This window comes from Triturus cristatus, chromosome 6 (assembly GCF_964204655.1).
Source record: "Triturus cristatus chromosome 6, aTriCri1.1, whole genome shotgun sequence".
NCBI classification, from domain to species: domain Eukaryota; kingdom Metazoa; phylum Chordata; class Amphibia; order Caudata; family Salamandridae; genus Triturus; species Triturus cristatus.
Window position 1 is genome coordinate 29,101,865 of NC_140589.1, and position 22,883 is coordinate 29,124,747.

General features: G+C 48.3%; 1 protein-coding gene across 1 annotated transcript in view; it reads left to right on the forward strand.

Moving 5' to 3' along the window:
• The window catches only part of LOC146813679 (solute carrier family 22 member 7-like), a 316,070-nt gene that overhangs the window by 87,475 nt on the left and 205,712 nt on the right, over positions 1-22,883 (forward strand). The window contains exons 5-6 of the mRNA XM_085610174.1: positions 5,818-5,986; positions 6,569-6,692. Coding sequence (XP_085466300.1) covers positions 5,818-5,986; positions 6,569-6,692 — 293 coding nt within the window. The remainder of the gene's footprint in view (positions 1-5,817; positions 5,987-6,568; positions 6,693-22,883) is intronic.

The window sequence follows — 22,883 nt, forward strand, 5'->3', positions numbered from 1 at the left end:
ACAAAAGAGCCCAAATGTAGCACAAACATCACCCAGATGTAGCCCAAGTATAGCCCAATGACAGAATGTCCCAGAGTGTTCTAAAGAACAACTAGAGTGCTAACAGTCTTACTTATGACAAAAGTATGGCACACCTGAAGCCATCGTGATTGGAATAAAGTAGTAACAACTAAAACATTTAATTTGCAAAGGAACAAAATGAGGGGGTTCATTTTGCCATAGAAATTATGATTAGTGCTGCAGAAAGAAAAAATAGGGCACATTTTGACTTCTCAAATCCTCTTCTATTTCATTAAAAAATTCTGACATGCTGATTGAAACATGCACTTTCAATACCAGCAGCAGACTACCCTGGTGAGCAGTAGTTTTACTACAGTGATCTAATAAGCAACTAGGGTGCTAACATTCCGAATTTATGGCAAATGTGTGACACATCTGAATGCCTTCTTGATGGAACCAAAGTAAACAAGCATTGAAAATGCAATAGGCCTCGCCCTCGTTTAAGTTAAAGCACTTCTATTTGTAATTAGGTGGCTTTTTAGCTTTGCTTTTATTAGTGTTTTTCAAACTTTCATGTACATAACATGCATATGCATGCATATATGTGTATGTATATGTATGCATGCATTTATATTTGTATTTATATAGATATGCAGATTATATATATGTTTATATATGTATGTATATATATTTACTGAAAAAACCATAGGTTTCAGAGACGTTATAGTTAGAAATTAGCATTGAAAAAAAACCTTAGAAATTCACAGAAAAAAACATAGGTTTCAGGGGTGTTATAGTTAGCTGGCCATTTCACTCATACAAAACCATAGAAAGTCCTCCGTTATAGTTAGTTCTGCTAACTATAACTCGCGCGCCCGCAATGCACCGCTGATGATGTCACATATTGCATCATTCATGACATGGTCAGTGACAACACTGATGACATCATATATATATATATATATCGTAAAGGTACATACCCGGGGGAGTAAGTAAACTCTACCTATGCTTACCTGTGCATAGTTACCTTGTCAATGATTTGGTCAGTGATATTTTGGCCTCCTGATACTTTCTGGTTAATATTCTGGTGGAAAACCATGCCTCACTCCTTCCGCAATTTAGATGAGTCCACCCCCTTTTAGATAGCCATCTGCTGCCCATCCCCATAGCTTAAATGAATTCAATACTCTTAAACATACCAGTGGTCAACAGCAGAGCTGAAGCAACTGAAGAACAAATTCAAAGTCAGAACTAAAGAGAAGTAATCTGATCATTCAAGGGCAAACAGATAAACATATCTTCACAATATTAGAACCAGAATGACAAGATAGCAACTGAAACCCTGAGATAGAGGACTCTTACAAGGAACATATAGAATTATAGATGAGTATGAGTGAACTGTCATATAAAGAATCCTCAAAAAGAAATGTTACTGAGGTAAGTACCCAGAAGTAAAAAAGGAGACGTGAGAGGACCAACTCTCAAATTGTTTTTTCCCCAACTGTGATTCCTACCCCTCCCTTAGGTTAACATTTGAGGATCCTTTGTTACATCTAATGAGCTGTAATTCCCAATTGGAAGGTGGTAGAGCTGTCATGTTTCATACCTATGGATTTGTAATGATAAATCCTGTTAAATGGTAAAGTTTAATTTATCAAAAGAATTTAAAAAAAGACACATTTATAAATATGGCATTATTCTGCCCTTATCCCTGTGTGCCTGCAGCCTGTCTCCAATGCACATCTGGGGAGGGTGACAGCTGGGCTTTGAGCATTCCCTATAGACAGCCACACACAATGGGAGCTTAGGTGTGACTTAATGGGCCATCCTGGAAGAATGGGAGGAAGGAGCTGGGAACAGCCTCACATTTACATCTGAATAGGCTGTGTCCTGTCTCCATACAAAGGGCAGCATAGCCCCCTGTTGTGAGTCTGGAGTCAGGGCAGGAAGCGAGGACCTCTGTGCACTTTAAAGGCCTTCTTTGAAGTCTCTCCCACTTCAAGGGCACCACTGGGTATAAAAATTGGACTTTAGACCCTACCGCTTCAGTATACTTCTGGATACTCTGCCAGGAAGAAGGACTGCTGTGCTGCTGAAGGACTGCCACTCTGCCGGCCTGCTGCTCTGGAAGAACTGCTTTCTTGCTGTGCAGACCTACTGCCTGCTGCCTCCTTGCCTGGGTGAGAAGGACTAGACCCACATTATTTGAACCCAGAATCAAAGTGACTCCAAGGGCTTGCCTCCTGATTGAAGTCTCAGGGACATAAAATACTTCCACCTCACCTGCTACAGCACCTGGACTGTGCCATCTGTGTGTCTGCCTTGGCAAGTGGTGCCAACCAAGTCCTGGCACCTTGGAGGTAGATTTGAAGTGTTGCTCCAGTTGAATCCATGCATTGCCATTGGTGCAAGGACTTGGAACCAGCACATCTCCTCCACTGCGGATGCATCTCCGCCATAGCAAATGAATAGCCAACTGTGCGGCACATCCACTCCATTCTTGACACATCATCGCTGTTGCGTGGCTCAGAACTGATGCATCACCTTCCTTGGTGGGTCAACAGTGATGCATCGCCTCACCTGCACCCTTCATCTCGTCTTTAATGGTGACGCAACCAAGGTACTTTGCAGAGGGCCAAGGCTGGTCCCTCCTATCCATCCCGTGCTCCATCGCAGCTTGTGTGAACTTTTGATTTGACCCAGTCTAGTGCGTACAGATAGCTCCAGTTGGGGGGTTTTGCTTTTAAGCACAACATTTAAGTTTATTCTTTAAATATTCATAACCCTGGTTATACCTTTTGGATTTTTGTTGTTTTGTTCTTGTGTTGTCCATTAACTTAAGGCATATGTTTCTAACCAGTTGTGGGATCTTTTTGTTTGGTGTTGTCACTGTTTTACTGTTAGAAGTGTTGCACAAATACTTTACACATTTCATCTTAAGTTAAGCCATACTCCTCTGTGCCATGCTACCAGCGGGGGAGCACAGGATAATTTAGGGTGTGTTTGTGACTTACCGTGACATGGATCGTGGTTCCTGCTTGGGCAGGGTGCACACCTCTACTAAGCAGAAACCACCTTTCTAACAATTCCCCTCCTCAGCTCTTGAATACTGAAAGAAATTGAATGCCTGGTTATTCACCTAGGCCTTACTCTGACTCAGCCCATGCAGCTCCTATTTCAGAGACAAGATACCCTCCTGGGCGAGTTGTGCATTATACAAATTGACATAACATAAGATCTCTGCAAAGTGCTGTTAATGGTTTCTGATGTTTACCAGCTGCTATGGGTTCCATAATTAAAATATTTACTGTTCAACTTCAGATTTCAAACAGCCTCTGGCCTTCCCCAACTCTCTCCCTTTCTGCTTCTTTCTCATTCCATAAGTGGCCCCCACTTGCCCTTCTTTCTCTCTCTCTCTCACTCTCTCTCTTTCCCACTCTCTCTCGCTGTTTCCCTCATATTTGAGTCAAGCCCTTAAATAGGAAATAAATCTAGATGCAATAACCACGACTGATAACAAAGCGATTTGATTACTGCAACTTGTAACAGAGATATGATATGAGCGCCTACTGGGAACTCCAGTTACTATCTGAGCAGAACTGAATAACATCCTTGGGATCCAGCACACTCAATCAACCGTTATGTTTTGAAGGTCAAGCTTGAATTGCAAATGGCCTGAAAGCCTTAAGGAAATGACAAAGGTGACAAAACATTCTCACTGTGTTTACATGATCACAAGAATACATGTTGATTGTGTAAAGTTGTTTGGTGCCTTCTATTAACTATTGTATTCAGATTTGATGTTGTGGTTTATGTCAGGGTGTCCATATGGTGTCACTGCATACATGTAAGTGTGGTTTTGCATGGGGTTTAGCAAAGGAGCACAAGTTATTGCACACATGCTTGTGCTAACCATCCTTACACTGTTTTTATCTAGTTGTGGGTGGCATGATCCTGCGTTCAGTGTTGGCCTTCTCCTTGTATGGATTTTGGGTGCCTCTGTGTGCTCATTTTGGGATCACCTTCGAAGATCCAAGTCCAGGTCGTGTTCCATGTTTCTCTTCTTTGCAAAGACATATTAGATATAATCCCAAAGCTCTGTTCTTTGTACAGAGAATGAGGTTCCATCATGTGTCTCCTGATGGAGGGTGGTCTGCTGGGATGCCAGTTTAGCGCAAAGGGTTCTCTTCCTTGGTACATTTGTAGCTTTACTTTGATGAAGTACTTGTTTCTACCAAAAACAACCCTTCGGATGGTGCATAGTTTTGAACGTCAGGTGTCTGGCATGGAGAAGTTAGTAAAGCTTTTGAAGGGTGAGTGAGATGTTGGCTCCTAGATTAACATGAAAGATGTGTCTTGCTGTGAAGTTATGGATTCTTTACAGTCTCATGAGCTGTAAGGCTTTGCAAAAGGTAGAGTCCATTTGTACAGTAAAAAATAGACAGAACTAGGGAGATAGTATCTTAAACCTTCTTCAAGAAGGGTAGCTTAGGAAGATTTGCCATATAAGGTGTTTTAAGTGACTTGGGGCCAGACCCAATTCACGGTATGCTTTTTAAAATTTACAAACATCAAATTGTGCTTCAGTAACGTCTTACCAAATTGCATTTTGAGTGTGCGACCCAAATTCGATTTGAATTGGAATTGTTATTGGTATTGGCATCTGGAAGGGGCATGTTTAGAGCGTCCCTTACAAATGCCAAATTGATATGGTATGTATTAATTTTTTGCAACCAAATTTCAGTCGTAAAACAACATTTTTCTGACTGCAAATATGTAGTGGTAACCCATTTGCAAATGGGAAGGAGTTCCCTAGGAACCCCTTCATTTGTGAATGAAAAAAAATATTTGTTGAAGAGGAGGCAATGGTCCATGAGACCACTGACTCTTCTTAAACAAACAAAGAAAAAAGAATGAAACATTTCCTCCTAAATGCGGTCCTGTTTCCTTTAAGGGGAAGGAGCTGCATTTTAAAAAGAAATCTGCTTTATTGAAAAGCAATCATAGACATGGTCACCGGTGGTGGCTGGGATTCCTAATGGGCCGCAAACTGCTAACTACCCCATTAATATTTTCATGAGGTAAGACGATTTGCGACCCACTCGGAAATGCCAAGTTAAATGTAAAACTTCAATACGTTAGGAATTGCTATATCCAAATTGCAATTTACTGAGAATCGCAATTTGGAAATCGCAATGCCTAATGTTAGTACATTTGGCACTTGGTTCTTTTGTGGAAATCCGAGATAGGCTAAAATTCCAGACCAGGGCTAGGTTTTTCATTTGTCAATGTTGCTGGTGGCATACAACGTTCCTTGGGCCAGATGGTTGTAGTGCAGTAGTTCTGATCTCTGACTGTTAGGATCTCTGTTTTGGGTGAGTTAAGTGTAAGGGGAATTTTCAGCAACCATTGGTTGACTAATCAGAGGCAGCTGTTTTGTCCTAAGGCGTCTAACTCATTCAGGATTTTCAGATTTGAGGTGATCTGAGGTTAGGGGCAAAAATCAAAGCAGATCCATTGCCTTTTCAAGACTAAAATAACCTTTCTAAAAGGATGATATTTAGGCTGGTACCGGAGTTTGCATTGTGTTGTGTGCTGCGTGACATAAAAGTTTAGTCGGTTATGGTCTAAACAAAGTACATAATGACTAAAGTGACTACAATACAGATGAGTGCTGGGAAAATAACAATAAATTAAAGCCCCTTTGTGGTCAAAAAGGTCTTGTGAATATTATCATCCCGTGATACAGATGTGTATTCTTATGCATGAAGATGATCAACAGCAAACCAGATCTAATCAGCTTGTCTTGTCTTGCAGCTGTGGAGTGGGTGGCGGTGAAGCACCGCTCCAAGTCCTGGTGCGTGTGCAGCATTTTTTGGCCTCTTGGAATTATGCTCCTGTCCCTAGTGGCGTACCTGATCCGGGACTGGCGGTGGCTTCTCATTGCTACCACGTCCCCCTATATTTTCATAATAATCAGCATATGGTGAGTGGAGTGGAATAATGATCCTTGTATGGCAGTCACTATGCTATCCAAGAGTCTGGCCCCATGCATGGCTCTACTAGTGCATCTCATTTTATGCTCAGCATAGCTCTACCACTTTCCTCTATCTCATTTTAACATGTGATCCCAGACAGAGCTCTTCCAAGGTATCCTGATTGTCGTGTGAAACTGTACTTGTGTATGTCTATGTGCTGTAATCTTATACATAGTGTTGTTTGCTCCTAGTGTAACCCTGAGAAAGAAAGCCACATCTCCAAGTCCTCAAATAGTCATTGATATAGTTTGGAATTAGTTCTCAAAACCAGTCTCTTTATGAAAGTTGGTTTAATGTGTTCTCTGTTTCATGCCAATCAGTGTCAGCATCGTCTCCCCATGATGATGGCCCCTCTCCATCACTACTACCTTTCTTTAGAGTTGCTGATAAACATATTCTGTGTCCTTTTGAACTAAACTCTTGACAATGTCCTTCTCCTCCCCCTTCATTCATCTCCTAGTCCCTGAGATCTGAAATTGAACAAATATTTACAAACATAATTTGTGACGCAGTCTTCTCTCTTCTCACAGGTGGCTTCCCGAGTCTGCAAGGTGGCTGTTGACCAAAGGCAAGGTGAAGGAAGTTCATGCCCTCTTGGTTCAATGCTCTTCAATGAACAGCCAGACACACTTGTCTTCCAATATCAACACTGAGGTGAGAGGAGGGTAGTAACACATCAGAGCTATCATTCAAACAAAGGTACAGACTGAACTCAATACCAGTCATGCACCCCAGCATTGGAGCATTACCTCTTTCATCCTTCCACTTACACTGAATTTATGTTATCACCCCCTGTTGCTCTTTGTCTCCCCACATCCGTGTTATTTCTATGTAATACCTCACATCATCTATTCTGACCCCACCCCCACTATCTTTTTCTTTTCCACCTATTTCTTAATTCTGCCTCTTTCCCTTCTCTCACTGCCCCACCTCCCTTTTCACCTCCTCATGCTCACTCTGTCCTCCCTCTTGTCTTTCCCTCCTTCCTGCTTTCTCACCATTTCCTATTTCTGCTCTTCTGCTTAACTATTCTCTTTCCTCACATCCAGCCCAATACTCAGCCATGCTCTCCATACCTACCTTCCTTATTCCTCATTCTCAGCAATTCTCACGCTCTATGTATTCCACCCAAAACATCTTTCATTCACCCATTTCCTCTCCTTTGACACAATCTCTCCTTCTTCTCTCTCTCATACCCTTACTTTTCCTCTTTCTCCCTCTAACCCAACCTAAGTTCTCTCTCAGTACTTCATTGCCCCTGTGTTCTCCTCCCCCCTTGCTGTCATATCACATTCTTTGACTGTTCATTTTGTTTTTTCTCATCTCTGCCCCACCTTACCACCAAACCTTCTCCTTCAATCATGATCTACATCCTATTTCCTGCCTTCAACCTGCTTGCACACTCTCTCTTCTTACGCTCATAGTCACCTCTTGTACTACATCACATCATGTCCACATCCAACGAGCCCCCTGATGGTACATATTCACCTCTTCCACCCTATTCTCCCTGCCCTGTATATCTCTCTTACTTTCTGTGGTATTTGCGTGCTGTTTTGTGTATTACTGTGCTATTTATGTTCATCTAGTTTGTATTTGAATTGCTCCTGCGTCTACTGCATGCTGGTTGGAATGTAGAATGTTGTCTTTCAAAGTAGCTAAGGACTTGGTTGCAGGCTGGTGACTGGAGTGGATGGCGTTTCCCATTCTCATGGAATGATACTTGGGTTTAACCATCTCTACTGAATACAAATTGTGTTTTATTTACCCTACTTCCACATTTGTCAATGAGGATTGGATACCAGGATTGAGTGGGACTTTTGGGAGCACTTCTTTTTTTTTCTGGATTTGGAACCTACGTGGACGAACACAGTTGGTGGTCTCTCTTTAATGGAGCTATAAAAGCTGGATATCACCTGCGAACTAACTGGGACTGCTTCATTGTGGTTCCCTATTTTTTAACAACTGGAATTATGATGAAAGTCTCTTACTTGACATCTCTGTGCAGTTATCCCTGCCCACAGGTCTTCGCATGAGCTGCTGCTCTAGGGCAGTTGTGTTGGGGATCGAGCCGCCTATTGAGCGTGGTTGAGCTGGTAATGTTTAGAGGTAAGGTTGCCTGGGAGCATACTGGCAGTGAGTCATTGTGTGTTTGCTCATTGGGAATGCAAGTTGCTGTTACTGTGGCAACCTACACGTTTTTGTGATGCGCTGTGTGGAGGCAATTGGCCGTAACCACAGTACGCCCAGCCTGCATGCTCCCTTTGCTGGACCAACTTCCACATCATAGTAACGCGCTGAGTGAGGTGATCGGATGTAGTCATAGGGCACAATGTGTGCATGCTCCTATCAACATTCCTTGTTGTCTCAGAACTTTTGCATTCTCCTGAAGCCCTATGTGCTGGCCTGCGTCTTGTAGCCTTACAGTCATACATTTCACATCTCAGCTCGGCAAGGCAAGTCAAGTTCTTCAGGCACATTTGGAGGAACGCTGACTTGCATGTGATTCGTGACACGGAGTAGGAATGCTCTGCTGAGGTATCTCCACACTGGAGTGTGAGCTCCGATCCTCCGCACCGGGGACAAGTTATTATCGTTCTTCTATGCTTCTGTACTTCCGGTTGTATGCTTCCTAAGTGCTGTTTTCTTGAGGAAGTTGCTTTCTAGTTTGTTACCCTTTCTAGAGTGTATGGGGCTGATTACGATGGCGGGTGGGCTCGAGTCCGCCCGCCATCATAGCGGGATCAGGACCACCCGCCTGTAAAGCGGCGGCAGCACACGCCACAATTTCAAATGGCCATCTCGTTTATTTCCCTGCATAAGGTGGCAGGCACCACGCAGTGCCTGCTACCTTGTGCATGGAAATATAGGGGATACCCCCCCTTGCACAACTGGCTCACCCAATACAGAGGGGGCCCGCAACGGGCCCCCGAGTCCTGCCTCTGCCAGCCTTTCCATGGCGGTTCCACTGCAATGGAAAGGCTGGCTGACGCCGGCATTGTAATCGGGTGGCCGGTGCGGGGCACCACCACCATATGCCCAGTGTTTTCCTCTCCACCAGGCAATAGAGACGATTGCCTGTGGCAGAAGCATGGCAGGCGGTCTTTGCGCCCACCACGCTTGCGTAACGCATTCCCCAGCCATCCTAATGTGGTGGGGGAAATAGGCATTCAGATGGCAGAGGGACCGCCACCGCCCGGCTGGCGGTGGCGGTCCCTCCGCCATCGTAATCAGCCCCTTTGTGCTTTCAGGCACCTACAACCTCTGCGGGTTATTCATGGGAGCAATTGTGTGATAGAATTTCAAGGTTTCTTTGTTTTGCTTGTCTTTTATCTCCTGTATTCTTATGTATATCATTTATTCTATTATATTCTTTTTTTTGGGGGGCAGGAAATAGCGTCTTCCTGCAATTTTTGCATGGGAGTGGAAAAACTGTTTATGTTACAATGCAATTCTGATCAAATTAGATAGCAATTGTGGTCCAAAAATGATCCCACACCATCTGAGGTCATCATTATAGGAAAGAGTGTTCAATATTAAATGGAGTGTATCAAAGATTTGCAGAAGCAAAAGTACCACACATCCCCTTTCAGTTGTGGGCAAGAATTCTAAGAAGGGTGCTGTGTAAAAGTGGGTATAAAAACCCTGGGGAATTCTGCAGAGTTCCGCTCTGCCCTAAAATCCCCAAACTAGTTTTCTGTATGCTCTCCACTTTTGCAAATAACTGTGGATTTGCGAGTCTCATGTCTCTTTCCATTTACCACAAAGAGCAGCAGTCAGACACCTCCATAGTTGGTGGTATTGCAATAGTAAGCCTCATTCCATGTTGAATTCCTCTCAAAGGTATTGGAAGGGTTTCCTCCCACCCTCTGGGCAATCGTCAATATACTTCCAGTGGTGTCAGTTGAATGATTTCTCTCCACTCAGCAAAGCTGCATTATTTCAGAGAGGTGCCTTTAAGTAAAGAAGGCAATCAGCTGCAGGAGGAGGTGTGCAATCTTTCATATGTGAAGCGAGGTAGAGATGGGCTGTGTAAGCTAAAGCAGTATCTGTGGTTAGTTCCTGATGAAGCTGTGGTGCGTCATTGGGTGATATAAAGGTCACGGCATTCGCTCACATGCAGACAGGTTACACTAAAACAATGGAAACCATCAGAGGTCACTCTAACTCTTGCAAAAATCCAGTTTCCTCGGATAATAAAGAGTTGGAGGTGGGCACTCCCAGTGACCTGCAAATTGTATAATTTCAGTGACAAAAAACAGAACCGTCCACCCTCTTTACAAACTGAGTTATATTTACCATGTTCTTCTGAAGAGAACCAGGACTTATCACGCAGCAGCGGATTAGTGACTATTATTTCACATACTGTATTTGTCATGCTCGCACCATTAATAGATTGAAGCTGCTCCTGGGTCCGGCCCCCGGTGAGCTTGATGCCGCACTGTGCACCACTGCGCAATGGATTTTATGTTGGCAAATACATAGCGCCTACAGATTCGTTTACAGACACTAATGCGCTGATTAGGGGTGGGCGGGGGTTTAAAATTCCACCACGTGGCGGAATCTGAGCTTTTTGTTGAACTCTGCACTCCCATTGAAGCGCTAAGTTGGCAAAACTCTGTAAACTCCGCTGGTGGAGCGGGGCTCACCGCCCATCAATGGTGCTGTGTGTAATACTGTTTCCAAGATGCTTCAGATGTGTTATCCTGAATCATTTTCCAAACTCTAAAGAATGTCCTGGCAATGAAGTGATCTACAAAAACTGTTCTAAAAGAAGGCACTATGTTTAGGTGTTGCAGATTGAAAATTGACAAGAACAAAGTTAATTAAGTGGTTGTGGTGGATGATCCCATTGTGTTTCAAGTGGTGAATAATGTCAGTTTTGTGTTGGATGCAGGGTGTGAGTATCCTTCGAGCAAAGTGGGGGTTAATGGAACCCAGATCTCCATGATGATGAATTCTGGTACCATGTTGTCTCTCATTTCTGATGCTGACTTTGAGAAGAATTTTCAAGAGAAAATTAAACTCGCAGAGCCTGATGTTAAACCATTTAGTTATGGTGGAAAACCAATTGACCTGGAGGGTTATTTCGTAGCTAAAATTGAACTCCGTGGGAATGTCATTCAAGGGAAGATTTATGTTCCTGTGAAGGGAGATACTGTTCTTAGCAAGCCACACCAGAAATTGTTGGGAATTTTCCTTGATCACAATGTGACTCCCCAATTACAAATTACTAATATCACAACTGAGAAAACCAGTTTCTTTGACCTCAGGGTGGATTTTCCTAAGGAATTACCAGAAATGTTTTTGGATAGAATTGGGTGTGCCAAGGGATATATGCCTTGTATTCAACCCATGAAAAATGCAACCCAATTACATGCAAGTTGAGAAATGTTCCCATACATGTGCAGGATGCTGTTAAGCAAGAGATGGACTTATTGTGTGCTGATGGGATTATAGAGGCACCTGAAGCCTCAGAACGGGTCTCTCCCTTCCAGGTGGCTACCAAAGGTTCAGGTGATTTTAGACTCTGCATTGATTTGAGGAAACAGAGATAGGACAGAGATGGAAAATTGCTTGTTGGCTCAAAAGGCCCTGGTGCAATCTTTATGTGCAAACCCTCTCCGCATCTCATCAATGAAATTGCCATTTATGTTTTCCTGTGCAGGAGACTTGTGTCACAGTTATTTATTTATTTATCTTTCACAGTGGATAAAATACATCAAGAGAAGACAAAAACGATATTTATTTATAGTTTTAGTATTCAAATGTACTCAAAATAAAACAATAATTATAAATTGACATAAAAAATGCAATCATTTGATAAGTGTAGATGACACAATAGTCTATTGCTATCATGGACAATCAATTCCTAAGATATTTGGTTTCACTTACCAGAGAGATTCTAAACATTTGAAGATAGAGAAAATCACATGAGGGCTACTGGCAAATTTACAGATCCTCAATTCCTCTTTAAAGAGTCTTATTATCAACAGACATCTATATAGTTCTTCGCCTTGACTAAGTAGTACATAATACAAAATAACAATAAATGTTTCTTGCTTTCCTCGGACAGATGGAAAGCACACCGTGTTTTTTTTTCTGTGGGTTGCGTCCACCACCTAGTAACAAAAGAGGCTACTAGAAAGTCAAACTGCCTGTAGATGGAGTGATTTGCAACTTCTCCCACTCGCAATACCAAAAACGTCTTTTCACAATAATAAGTGAAACAGAGATGATGGAAAGTGTATTATACCAAAAGCCACTCACACCAAGTTCTGTCAGGGAAGCCTTAATGCACCCAACCAATAGATGTTAGATGCAAGTGATCTTTTAAAAAATCTCTGAAACCCAACATATTTGGTTCGAAGCTCATCTATGGTCCATATACGAAGCCAGACATGAATTGGCCTCAGTTTAATGTTGCTGGCTGGTAAATTCAGTGCTAAATCAAATCTCAGTGGGATAATGAAGAGCTTTTGTGAGTCTTAGCAAAGTTCTTTAAAAATTTATTTTCAGTGACCCCCAAAAGTGCCAACTTAACAGTGCCTCCAGAGTTCTAAGCAATACAATGTCTCGCTGACTGCTTGCGTCCTATAAATGTAAATCGCAGGTGACGCTGGCTGAATGTGTTTGACTAGAAAACCTAGCTATGGCTGCAACTCTGTGTTTGTATGAGAACGAACTCTTTGAGGTTAGTGATAACAAATACTGGTAGTCGGATAACCTGACACCAAGATAGACAAATTCTGTAACTCTCTCCATGCATGTCATGCTCAATTTCCATTTGCCCCTAAAGTTCTTGCGGTGGTTGATGGACATAAACTTTTGTTTTGGTCATTGATTTCTAGATCAAGAATTTTACAACATGGAGTGAAGCAGGCCCCCGGCCCATCTCCCACCCCATGGGTAACCCTCATTATTCATGGTCCTTGGCAATCTGAGCCCAGGCCTTGCGCCCAACCCCACCACCATTGGCCAACCCCTTGCACAGTCACCAAACATCCCCTTTTTAGGTCTCGCTGAGCCCCAGCGCTTGCGCTGGCTCGAAGAGACATTTTGTATGTGGGAATTTCAAAGTGCTGCTGGCTGGCCTAACGCTTGCGTTCACGCGATCGTGCACATGCGCAGCCGGATGCCAGTAGCACTTTGAAAACTCGTGCGTCATCGCGATCGCGATCACTTTCGCTTTCAGAGCGATCGCGATCACGATGACGCACGCGCACACGCAACTCCCGCTTCTCCCCCTCCCTCACCACATATTGCGTCTCCAGCCGCTCGCGCGCGGCCAACGCTTGTTTTTTTTTTTATTTCAAGCAAGGCATTAGGCAAAAAACAACACACTTTAAGGAAGCGTGCCTACTTTGACATGGCGAAATGGCTTTTGTACCACTCCTTGTCCCCTCTCCCACTGCACAGTATAAAAGTGCCCCTCGCTCGCTGAACATCTTCCCCTGCTGGCTCGTGAGTCATCCACGTTGCTTCCTGAAGTTATCGTGCGTCCCAAGTCACCCGCCCTCTGCCGGGAACAGGCGCGCCGATTCTTTCCTTGCAGAGACCACAGCGAGCCATTTATTGACCAGTCATGGGACAAAGCACCTCCACGCACTCTGCTATGACTGCGCACACCATTTTCCTCTAATAAACTTCACAACGGAGGCATACAAAAGGTATTTGAGAAAACTAAAAGGACGTTTAAAACAGCTAGGTTTTCGACCCCCGCACTCTCCACAGGATCTTGCAAGAACGCGCCGCTCATTTCTCCACCCCCCCACCCCCCTTTTTGAGCGAACCGGACCATAAGGTATTTGGGTTATTTGCACGAGCACGTGTTACATTAGAAAAGTTCAAATACATCTTTAGGCACAGGGACATTAGGTGACTTGCCCAGAATCACAGGCTGTTGAGAGACAGTAGGGACTCCAACCTGGTCCACAATTTTAAAAGGTGGCGTCACTTGTAGCAATGGGAGTGGGCCTCATCTCTCAGATCAGACAGAGTGCGATAAGTGTCAGTGCTGCAGAGAGCGCCAAGATACAAAGAAATGGAAAGCATCTGAATTCCACTACAATCAAATTCAAGAGCGGAGCTAGAAAATTTAAATACCCACCACTGCAATCATGTCTCTAATCACACCGAAGAAGCAAAGGGAGCAAAACCGATCTTCCTTAGAAGAGTTATCCTCCGCCTTTCACACTCCTTCCATTCATCTATTCATCCACATGTTCACACCTCCATCAATTCATCCCTTTACCTCTTCATCCGTTAATCCTTGTGTTCGTTCATCCTTTCATACATATACCCATCCTTACACCCGTCAATATATACATGTAGCCGCATATCCATCCTTTCATTCTTTCCAATCTGTCCATTCTTACAATCACCCTTCAATTCACCAGTTAATCCTTTCCCTCTTCTAACCACCCTTTCACCATTTGATCTATTTTATCCTCACTCTCTTCTTTCAGTCCTTTCAAACTTTCATCCATGCAATCTTTCACCCCTCCTTAATTTCTCCCTTTCACCTTTCTTCCTTCTCTACTCACGATACCTTTGATCTTTTCAACCTTAATTCCTGCTTTTGTTCTTTCCTTTCAATCTAGCTCAGTGTTTCCCAAACTGTGGGTTGGCGAGCTAATTTTTGATGGGTCAAGCAGTAAATAAAGATGTGTTTAAATTTTGTGTTTAACTTGTCACAATTGCTGGTGATTCAAAGACAGAGGCCAAACATCAGGCTGCTTTATTAGATTGGGGTTTACTTTTCTTTCTCTGACTGCTAAGTGAAAGCAGTTTCTAAAGTGAATTACATAACAATGTAGGATTTGTTTTTTTTTGCAAAACACATAAAAATGTAAATACCTGTAAATGAACTGTGTGCATCCAACAGTCAGAAAAGCAAAACTGAAGCCCTTTTTAGGTCTCGACTGACCCAGCGCATGCGCTGGTCTGTCGAGACTTATTGAGAGGGCTCCAAAAAGTGCTACCAGGCCAGCCTAGAGCTACAGTGCATGTGTGTGGGCGCGCGCACCGCGCTTGACCACGATTACTTTCACGTAATTCGTAATGCAATAGGTCTCGCATTTACGCAAGTTTGCGCTATTGACATTGTAAACGACAATGCCTTTTATTTATGTTTTGGTTTTTAAAACATAAGTAAAAGGCATCGTTATTTACAATGCCAATACCTTAAACTCCCATAAATGCGAGACCTATTGCATTGCAAATGCTTGTTTCAATAGCTTTCAATAATTCTGTGAGACTCTTGTGAAAGCAAACAGGCTCTGCTGACTCCCCTGGAGTCTCACATGTGTTGGGGGCCTTACGCCGGTTGAGACCAACCTACCAAACCTTACTTCAACGTATTGCCGAAAATCCATAAACATATGAGGACACCCCCAGGTAGGCCTATCGTGTCAGGTATTGGTTCTCTTTTGGAACCTCTATCACATTGTGTGATTTCTACCTGAAACCACTTGTCCAGAAGTTGCCTGCAGGACACTCGAGATATCCTCAACCTCATCAAAGACATGGATTTTGACAGATGTACTATGTATAATATGGATGGAAAAACTCAATAAAAATATGTAAAAAAGAAACAAGACGGATTTTGACCCCAACAATGAGGTCCTGCTGGTTTTGGATACTGAGGCCCTGTATACAAACATTCCCCAAAGGGAGACCCTATTGGTTTTAGAGGACATCTTATTTGAAGAGGAGTGGACGTATCAGACCCCACAAGCCCTAATTTTGAACCTGGACGAAATAGCCCTTACCAGGAATTTCTTTGAATTTGAAGGCACGTGATACCTGCAGACCCCTCTCTGAAGAGCAGTTTCACCCCTACTCTACGGGACTCTATGTGGGCTCATTCGAAAAGACCATGATTTACAACGTAGACAATCCCTGGTCAAACAACATCAGACTGTGGCGCAGGTTCATAGATGACGTCCTAGTGATTTGGAGGTGTGATGCACTTTCAGTCACCCAGTTTCTCGAATGGCTCAACAGCAGGATCACCCTTCTACATTTCACATCCACGATTACAAAAACTGAGTTACCATTCTTAAATTTGGTCATTGAACCAAAAGAAGGAAAACTTACAATCAGGGTCTACCATAAACCTACAGATAAAAACTCACTACTGGTTTCTGGTAGCTTCCATCCAAAATCCCTAAGGGTCAACCTTCCAGTGGGTCATTTCTTCCGACACAGGCGTAACTGCACTGATAGAACTGCTTTCAAGGAAGAGGCTGACCTCCTTACGAAAAAACTCAACCAGAGAGGATACCCTGAGCGTACCATCAAAAGGGCCAGGAAGAGAGCAGCCAATACTAACTGGGACAATCTCTTGGAGAGTGTTGAGAAACCATCCATGGATAAACCAGTGTGTGTCACTACCTTTAGTACAGCGTCACACCACATCAAACAAATGATATTAAAACACTGGTGCATACTCAAATCCAATGGTATGAATGTAGCCAAACCCCTCTTCTCATTTAAAAGGAGTGCCAATCTGAGGGATATTCTGGTACATACAAGACCTAATACACGTCTACCTAGGGTATTGGAGGTGACCAGTAGCCTGCCTCCGCTCCAAGGACACTCGAGATGTGGTTCATGTAATGTATGCCACCTTAAGAAAAACACCCAAACCATTGATGTGGGTTTAACTTACCCATGGGAGCAGAGGACACACACAAATTGCAACTCCGAGTTTGTCATCTATCTCATCACATGCCCCTGTAAAAAACAATATATTAGCATGACCAGCAGAAAAGTGAAGACACGCATAATGTACATAGAAGTACCATTAGGTGTCTAAAATCATACACGAAACTGACTGCACATTATCTGGAGAAACAACATACTATTGATGACATAGCATGGATGGTAGTGGAGAAACCAAGACTGAACCCTAACGCAGAAGACAGAATGAGGGCCCTACTTCTGAGGGAACAGAAATGGGTCACTTGGTGGGCCTAAATGATGATATTCCGTGGCATACACTCAATAGGTAGGCATACACACATCTGGGTATGTAACTTGTGGTATTATCCATAGGCATACCAACTGTTCTATACCAAGCCCATGATCATACTATGATGATGTACACATCTTGTGATAGGATGGACATATTCTCTGTGAGTCAGATGATACCCTCTACCTAGGCTAGTATATACCATTACATCATTGTATAAAATCCCAAACATACCTATTCTGAGGTATTTACTAGACTAGTTCCTACATACTCCTTGCAACATGCTCTACTCCGCTTACCAAAGGGACCCGACACGCCATGCTGAGGCCCCTTTTTGGCAACATGGTAATGGGTTTTGAATTTATTTTTCATAGTAAATGTGGAGTGTTCATCTGCACATTGTCTCAGGCTGGAAGTGACCGCACTGTTTTTTAAAAAAAGATAGTGCTTCTATATCCCTATTTTTATTTAGGACGACAAAGCAGTTTCATTATTACAGGCTGTACCCTATTTAAGTACTTGGTGCATTGCCCATGAAGAGGTAAATAGACCAGCGCTTATCCGGCCATGTATGCCATCTTATACTGGCAAAACACACAAGATGATGGACGGAATGTTGCACATTTCCAAAACATTCACCCCCAGTCACAGATCTGGGTATAATCCATTGTTATTTTGCTCACCACGCGACCCCAGTTCAGACATGGCCATATGCAAATCAGTCTTGACCCTGTGCCTCATGGGAACAGTCCAGCCCGAACTGCCAAGCCATGTCTTCCCTGGACCAGAATCAAGCATCCTAGGACCTGTTTTGGTTTTTCACCCCTCTTCAGGCAGGATAGCTTGACTCCAATGGCGTAGTGAGCACGGGACCCACGTCTGGGCATACCCTTCCCACATAGGGCGAACAGCAAAACACACAAGATGATGGACGGAATGTTGCACATTGGCAAAACATTCACCCCCAGTCACAGATCTGGGTTTAATCCATCGTTATTTTGCTCGGCAAGACACCCCAGTTCAGACATTGCCATATGCAAATCAGTCTTGACCCTGTGCCTCATGGGAACAGTCCAGCCCAAAGTGCCAAGCCATATCTTCAATGGACCGGAATCAAGAATCCTAGGACCAGTTTCTTGGTTTCACCCCTCTTCAGCCAGGATAGCTTGACTCCAGTGGCGTAGTGAGCACGGGACCCACGTCTGGGCATACCCTTCCCACATAGGGCGAACAGCAAATCACACAAGATGGCAACACACTTACAATGAGAACCACAACTGTGTTACCATACAGTTTGAACATTGGTAAAAAAAAAGTACAGGAGCATCCGTAGCAACGCAGTACAAGCGTGCTTACGGAGGCAAAGTCAAAACATAGGCTACACCGTGACTCCCACGTGACATGAAGCAGGGAGCGGCGATGCAGCTTAAGAATTCCGGCACATCAGATCCATTCACCTTCACAGCAGGATCGGATAAGTGCCAAACGGGAGGAGCACCCACCTTGATGCAGTAAGGACTGGGGGGCGGTTGGGCCTAAGACTCACAACAGGAGCAATCGGAGCATGATGCAATTTCTGAAAGGAACAGGGGACATACTTTGGATGCTTACGGAGGTCTTCTACGGGACCGATCCCGGGGAAAATTTATGGTAGCTTTCTATTTTAAATGGGTGGTAACCACGGGCACAGCACTCGGTTACGACTGTAGCCATTTCTCCGAAATTCTTAAGGGGGATACGCTCCTTATCATGCAGAGGGCACTATAATGACAAACATCTCCTTTTTGATCATTAATTTGGCACATCGGGAGGTTTTAACCCTCGGAAAAATGTAATGTGGATAAACATTATTAACCATCGGTATTTCATATGTTCATTTGTGTCCCCCAGAGTGTGACTACAGGGGGTCTCTCCTTATCTCTCGCCAGTTTTAGCATTATTCTTGCGGAAACTCGGTGAGTTTTAAGTAGGGCTGGGCGGAATTTGCGGAATGCCTCTTCGTGGAATTTTGAAAAAAAATTGTGGAAAACGAGCGCACAACCTGAGGGACCGTGTGCCCGGGACTGGGGTCCCTCGTGCTTGGGCAGGCTCCCCTATCTCCCCGGCCTGGCTGCGTTGAGAAGCAGGGACCGGCCCCGGGCCTCATGATTTTTGGTCAGGGCCTGGGATCCCACGTCCTGCGGCCTGCCAAGTGTCCATCTGCCCGGGACAAGGGACCCTGGTGCAGAGCCCCGGAGCCCTGCAAGGGCAGGCGGGAGCCCTACCGCTATGGCTCGGTGTGGGCAGCTGGGAGTCCTTTCGGTCCCGGCCATCTGGTCGCACCTTTCCCTCGGCCATCTGGTCGCGCGCAATGCTTTCCAATGGGGAGACCAGATGGCCGGGCCGGCCTGGAAGTCCCGATGAGGGTCCATTCGCCTCGCGGATCCCAGCCAGGGCTCCAGGAGGCCGGGCGCGTCCGCGCCTAGGGTCCCCTCCGTCACTCGGAGCGCGAGGGTTACAAGAAAGGTGGGTAGCCTTCCTCCGGATTAGTAGGGGCAGGGTATGCCGGGACACCCCTCCTGGGGATGGCGGTTCTCAGGCGGGGACCAGATGGGCCAAGCCCGGACGACACTTCCCCGGGGCGTCCGGTGCTCCCTCCTCCAGCCCGCGGCGAGGCAAAGTGCCCAGGACGGGCTCCATGGGTCCCCCAGGCGTCCACCGAGGCCTGCAGCCCCAAAGCCCTGCAGCCCTGGAGCCCTTCAGCCCGGAGCCCTGGAGCCCTGCAGGCCCGGAGCCCTGCAGGCCCGGAGCCCTGCAGGCCCGGAGCCCTGCAGCCCCGTATCCCTGCAGGCCCAGAGCCCTGCAGCCCCGGAGCCCTGCAGCCACCGAGGCCTGCAGCCCCAAAGCCCTGCAGCCCTGGAGCCCTTCAGCCCGGAGCCCTGGAGCCCTGGAGCCCTGGAGCCCTGCAGGCCCGGAGCCCTGGAGCCCTGCAGGCCCGGAGCCCTGCAGGCCCGGAGCCCTGCAGCCCCGGAGCCCTGCAGCCCCGGAGCCCTGCAGGCCCAGAGCCCTGCAGCCCCGGAGCCCTGCAGCCCCGGAGCCCTGCAGGCCCGGAGCCCTGCAGGCCCAGAGCCCTGCAGCCCTGGAGCCCTGCAGCCCCGGAGCCCTGCAGCCACGGAGCCCTGCAGCCACGGAGCCCTGCAGCCACGGAGCCCTGCGTGGGCAGGCGAGAACCCTAGCGCGAAGGCTCGGGGTTGGACAGATGTTGCACCTCTCCCCTCGGCCATCTGGTTGCGCGCAATGCTTTCCAATGGGGCGACCAGATGGCCGGGCCAGCCTGGAAGTCCCGATGAGGGCCCATTCGCCTCGCGGATCCCAGCCAGGGCTCCAGGAGGCCGGGCGCGTCCGCGCCTAGGGTCCCCTCCGTCACTCGGAGCGCGAGGGTTACAAGAAAAGTGGGTAGCCTTCCTCCGGATTAGTAGGGGCAGGGTATGCCGGGACACCCCTACCGGGGATGGCGGTTCTCAGGCGGGGACCAGATGGGCCAAGCCCAGACGACACTTCCCCGGGGCATCCGGTGCTCCCTCCTCCAGCCCGCGGCGAGGCAAAGTGCCCAGGACGGGCTCCATGGGTCCCCCATGCGTCCACCGAGGCCTGCAGCCCTGCAGCCCTGCAGCCCTGGAGCCCTTCAGCCTGGAGCCCTGGAGCCCTGGAGCCCTGCAGGCCCGGAGCCCTGCAGGCCGGAGCCCTGCAGGCCCGGAGCCCTGCAGGCCCAGAGCCCTGCAGCCCCGGAGCCCTGCAGCCCCGGAGCCCTGCAGGCCCGGAGCCCTGCAGCCCCGGAGCCCTGCAGCCCCGGAGCCCTGAAGCCCCGGAGCCCTGCAGCCCTGCAGCCCTGGAGCCCTGGAGCCCTGCAGCCCTAGAGCCCTGCAGCCCTGGAGCCCTGCAGCCCTGGAGCCCTGCAGCCCCGGAGCCCTGGAGCCCTGCAGCCCCGGAGCCCTGCAGCCCCGGAGCCCTGCAGCCCCGGAGCTCTGCAGCCCCGGAGCCCTGCAGCCCCGGAGCCCTGGAGCCCTGCAGCCCTGGAGCCCTGCAGCCCTGGAGCCCCGGAGCCCTGCAGCCCCGGAGCCCTGGAGCCCTGCAGCCCTGGAGCCCTGCAGCCCCAGAGCCCTGCAGCCACGGAGCCCTGCGTGGGCAGGCGGGAACCCCAGTGCGAAGGGTCGGGGTTGGACAGATGGGAGTCCTTTCAGTCCCGGCCATCTGGTTGCACCTTCCCCCCCTCGGCCATCTGGTCACGCGCAATGCTTTCCAATGGGGCGACCAGATGGCCGGGCCGGCCTGGAAGTCGCGATGAGGGTCCATTTGCCTCCCGGATTACAGCCAGGGCTCCAGGAGGCCGGCCGCGTTCGCCCCTAGGGTCCCCTCCGTCACCCGGAGCGCTCGGGTTACAAGAAAGGACGGTAGCCTTCCTCCGGATTAGTAGGGGCAGGGTATGTCGGAACACCCCCCGAGGCCGGCAGTTCCTTGCCGGGGACCAGATGGGCTACGCCCAGGCAACATCCTCCCAGGCCTCCGGGGGTTCCCTCGTCCGGCCCGCGGCGTGACAAAGTGCCCAGGGACGGGCTCCACGGGTCCCTGGCAGTCCTCCGCCGGGCGCCCGGGCCCCGAGAGCTCCGGTTGTCCTCCCCGTGCCTGAGGCCCAGCCGGGGTCGCCCGAGCCCACCCCGGGAAGCAGAGCCCCCCCCGAGCCCTTGGCGGGTGGGTGGGCAGGTGGGAGCCCTACCGCTATGGCTCGGACAGACGGGAGTCCTTTCAGGTGCCGGCCATCCGGTCGCTCCTTTCCCCTCGGCCATCTGGTCGCGCGCGCAATGCTTTCCAATGGAGCTACCAGATGGCCGGGCCGGCCTGGAAGTCCCGATGAGGGTCCATTTGCCTCCCGGATCCCAGCCAGGGCTCCAGGAGGCCGGGCGCGTTCGCCCCTAGGGCCCCCCTCCATCACCCGGAGCGCGCGGGTTACAAGAAAGGGGGGGTAGCCTTCCTCCGGATTAGTAGGGGCAGGGTATGCCGGAACACCCCTCCGGCGCTGGCGGTTCTTTGCCGGGGACCAGATGGGCTGCTCCCGGGCAACATCCTCCCAGGCCTCCGGGGCTTCCCTCCTCCGGCCCGCGGCGTGGCAAAGTGCCCAGGGACGGGCTCCACGGGTCCCAGGCAGTCCTCCCCCGGCCGCCCGGGCCCGCGGGCCCCGAGAGCTCCGGTGGTCCTCCCCATGCCTGAGGCCCAGCCGGGGTCCCCCGAGCCCACCCCGGGAAGCAGAGTCCCCCCGAGACCTTGGCGGGTGGGCAGGCAGGAGCCCTACCGCTATGGCAGACGGGAGTCTTCCGGTGCCGGCCATCTGGTCGCTCCTTGCCCCTCGGCCATCTGGTCGCGCGCAAGGCTTTCCAATGGGGCGACCAGATGGCTGGGCCGGCCTGGAAGTCCCGATGAGGGTCCATTCGCCTCCCGGATCCCAGCCAGGGCTCCAGGAGGCCGGGTGCGTTCGCCCCTTGGGTCCCCTCTGTCACCCGAAGCGCGCGGGTTACAAGAAAGGGGGGTAGCCTTCCTCCGGATTAGTAGGGGCAGGGTATGCCGGAACACCCCTCCGGCGCTGGCGGGTCTTTGCCGGGGACCAGATGGGCTGCTCCTCCCAAGCCTCCGGGGCTTCCCTCCTCCGGCCCGCGGCGTGGCAAAGTGCCCAGGGACGGGCTCCACGGGTCCCGGGCCTCCCCACGGGCTCCGTCCTGGGTCCTGCCGCGTGGCAGGGTGCCTGGGGCGGGGTCCGGAGGGCCCGGGGAGGCTCCCCCTGTGCCTCCGGGCCTGGGAGCCCCGGCTGGGTCCAGGGGCCCGGTCGGGCCCCGGGTCGG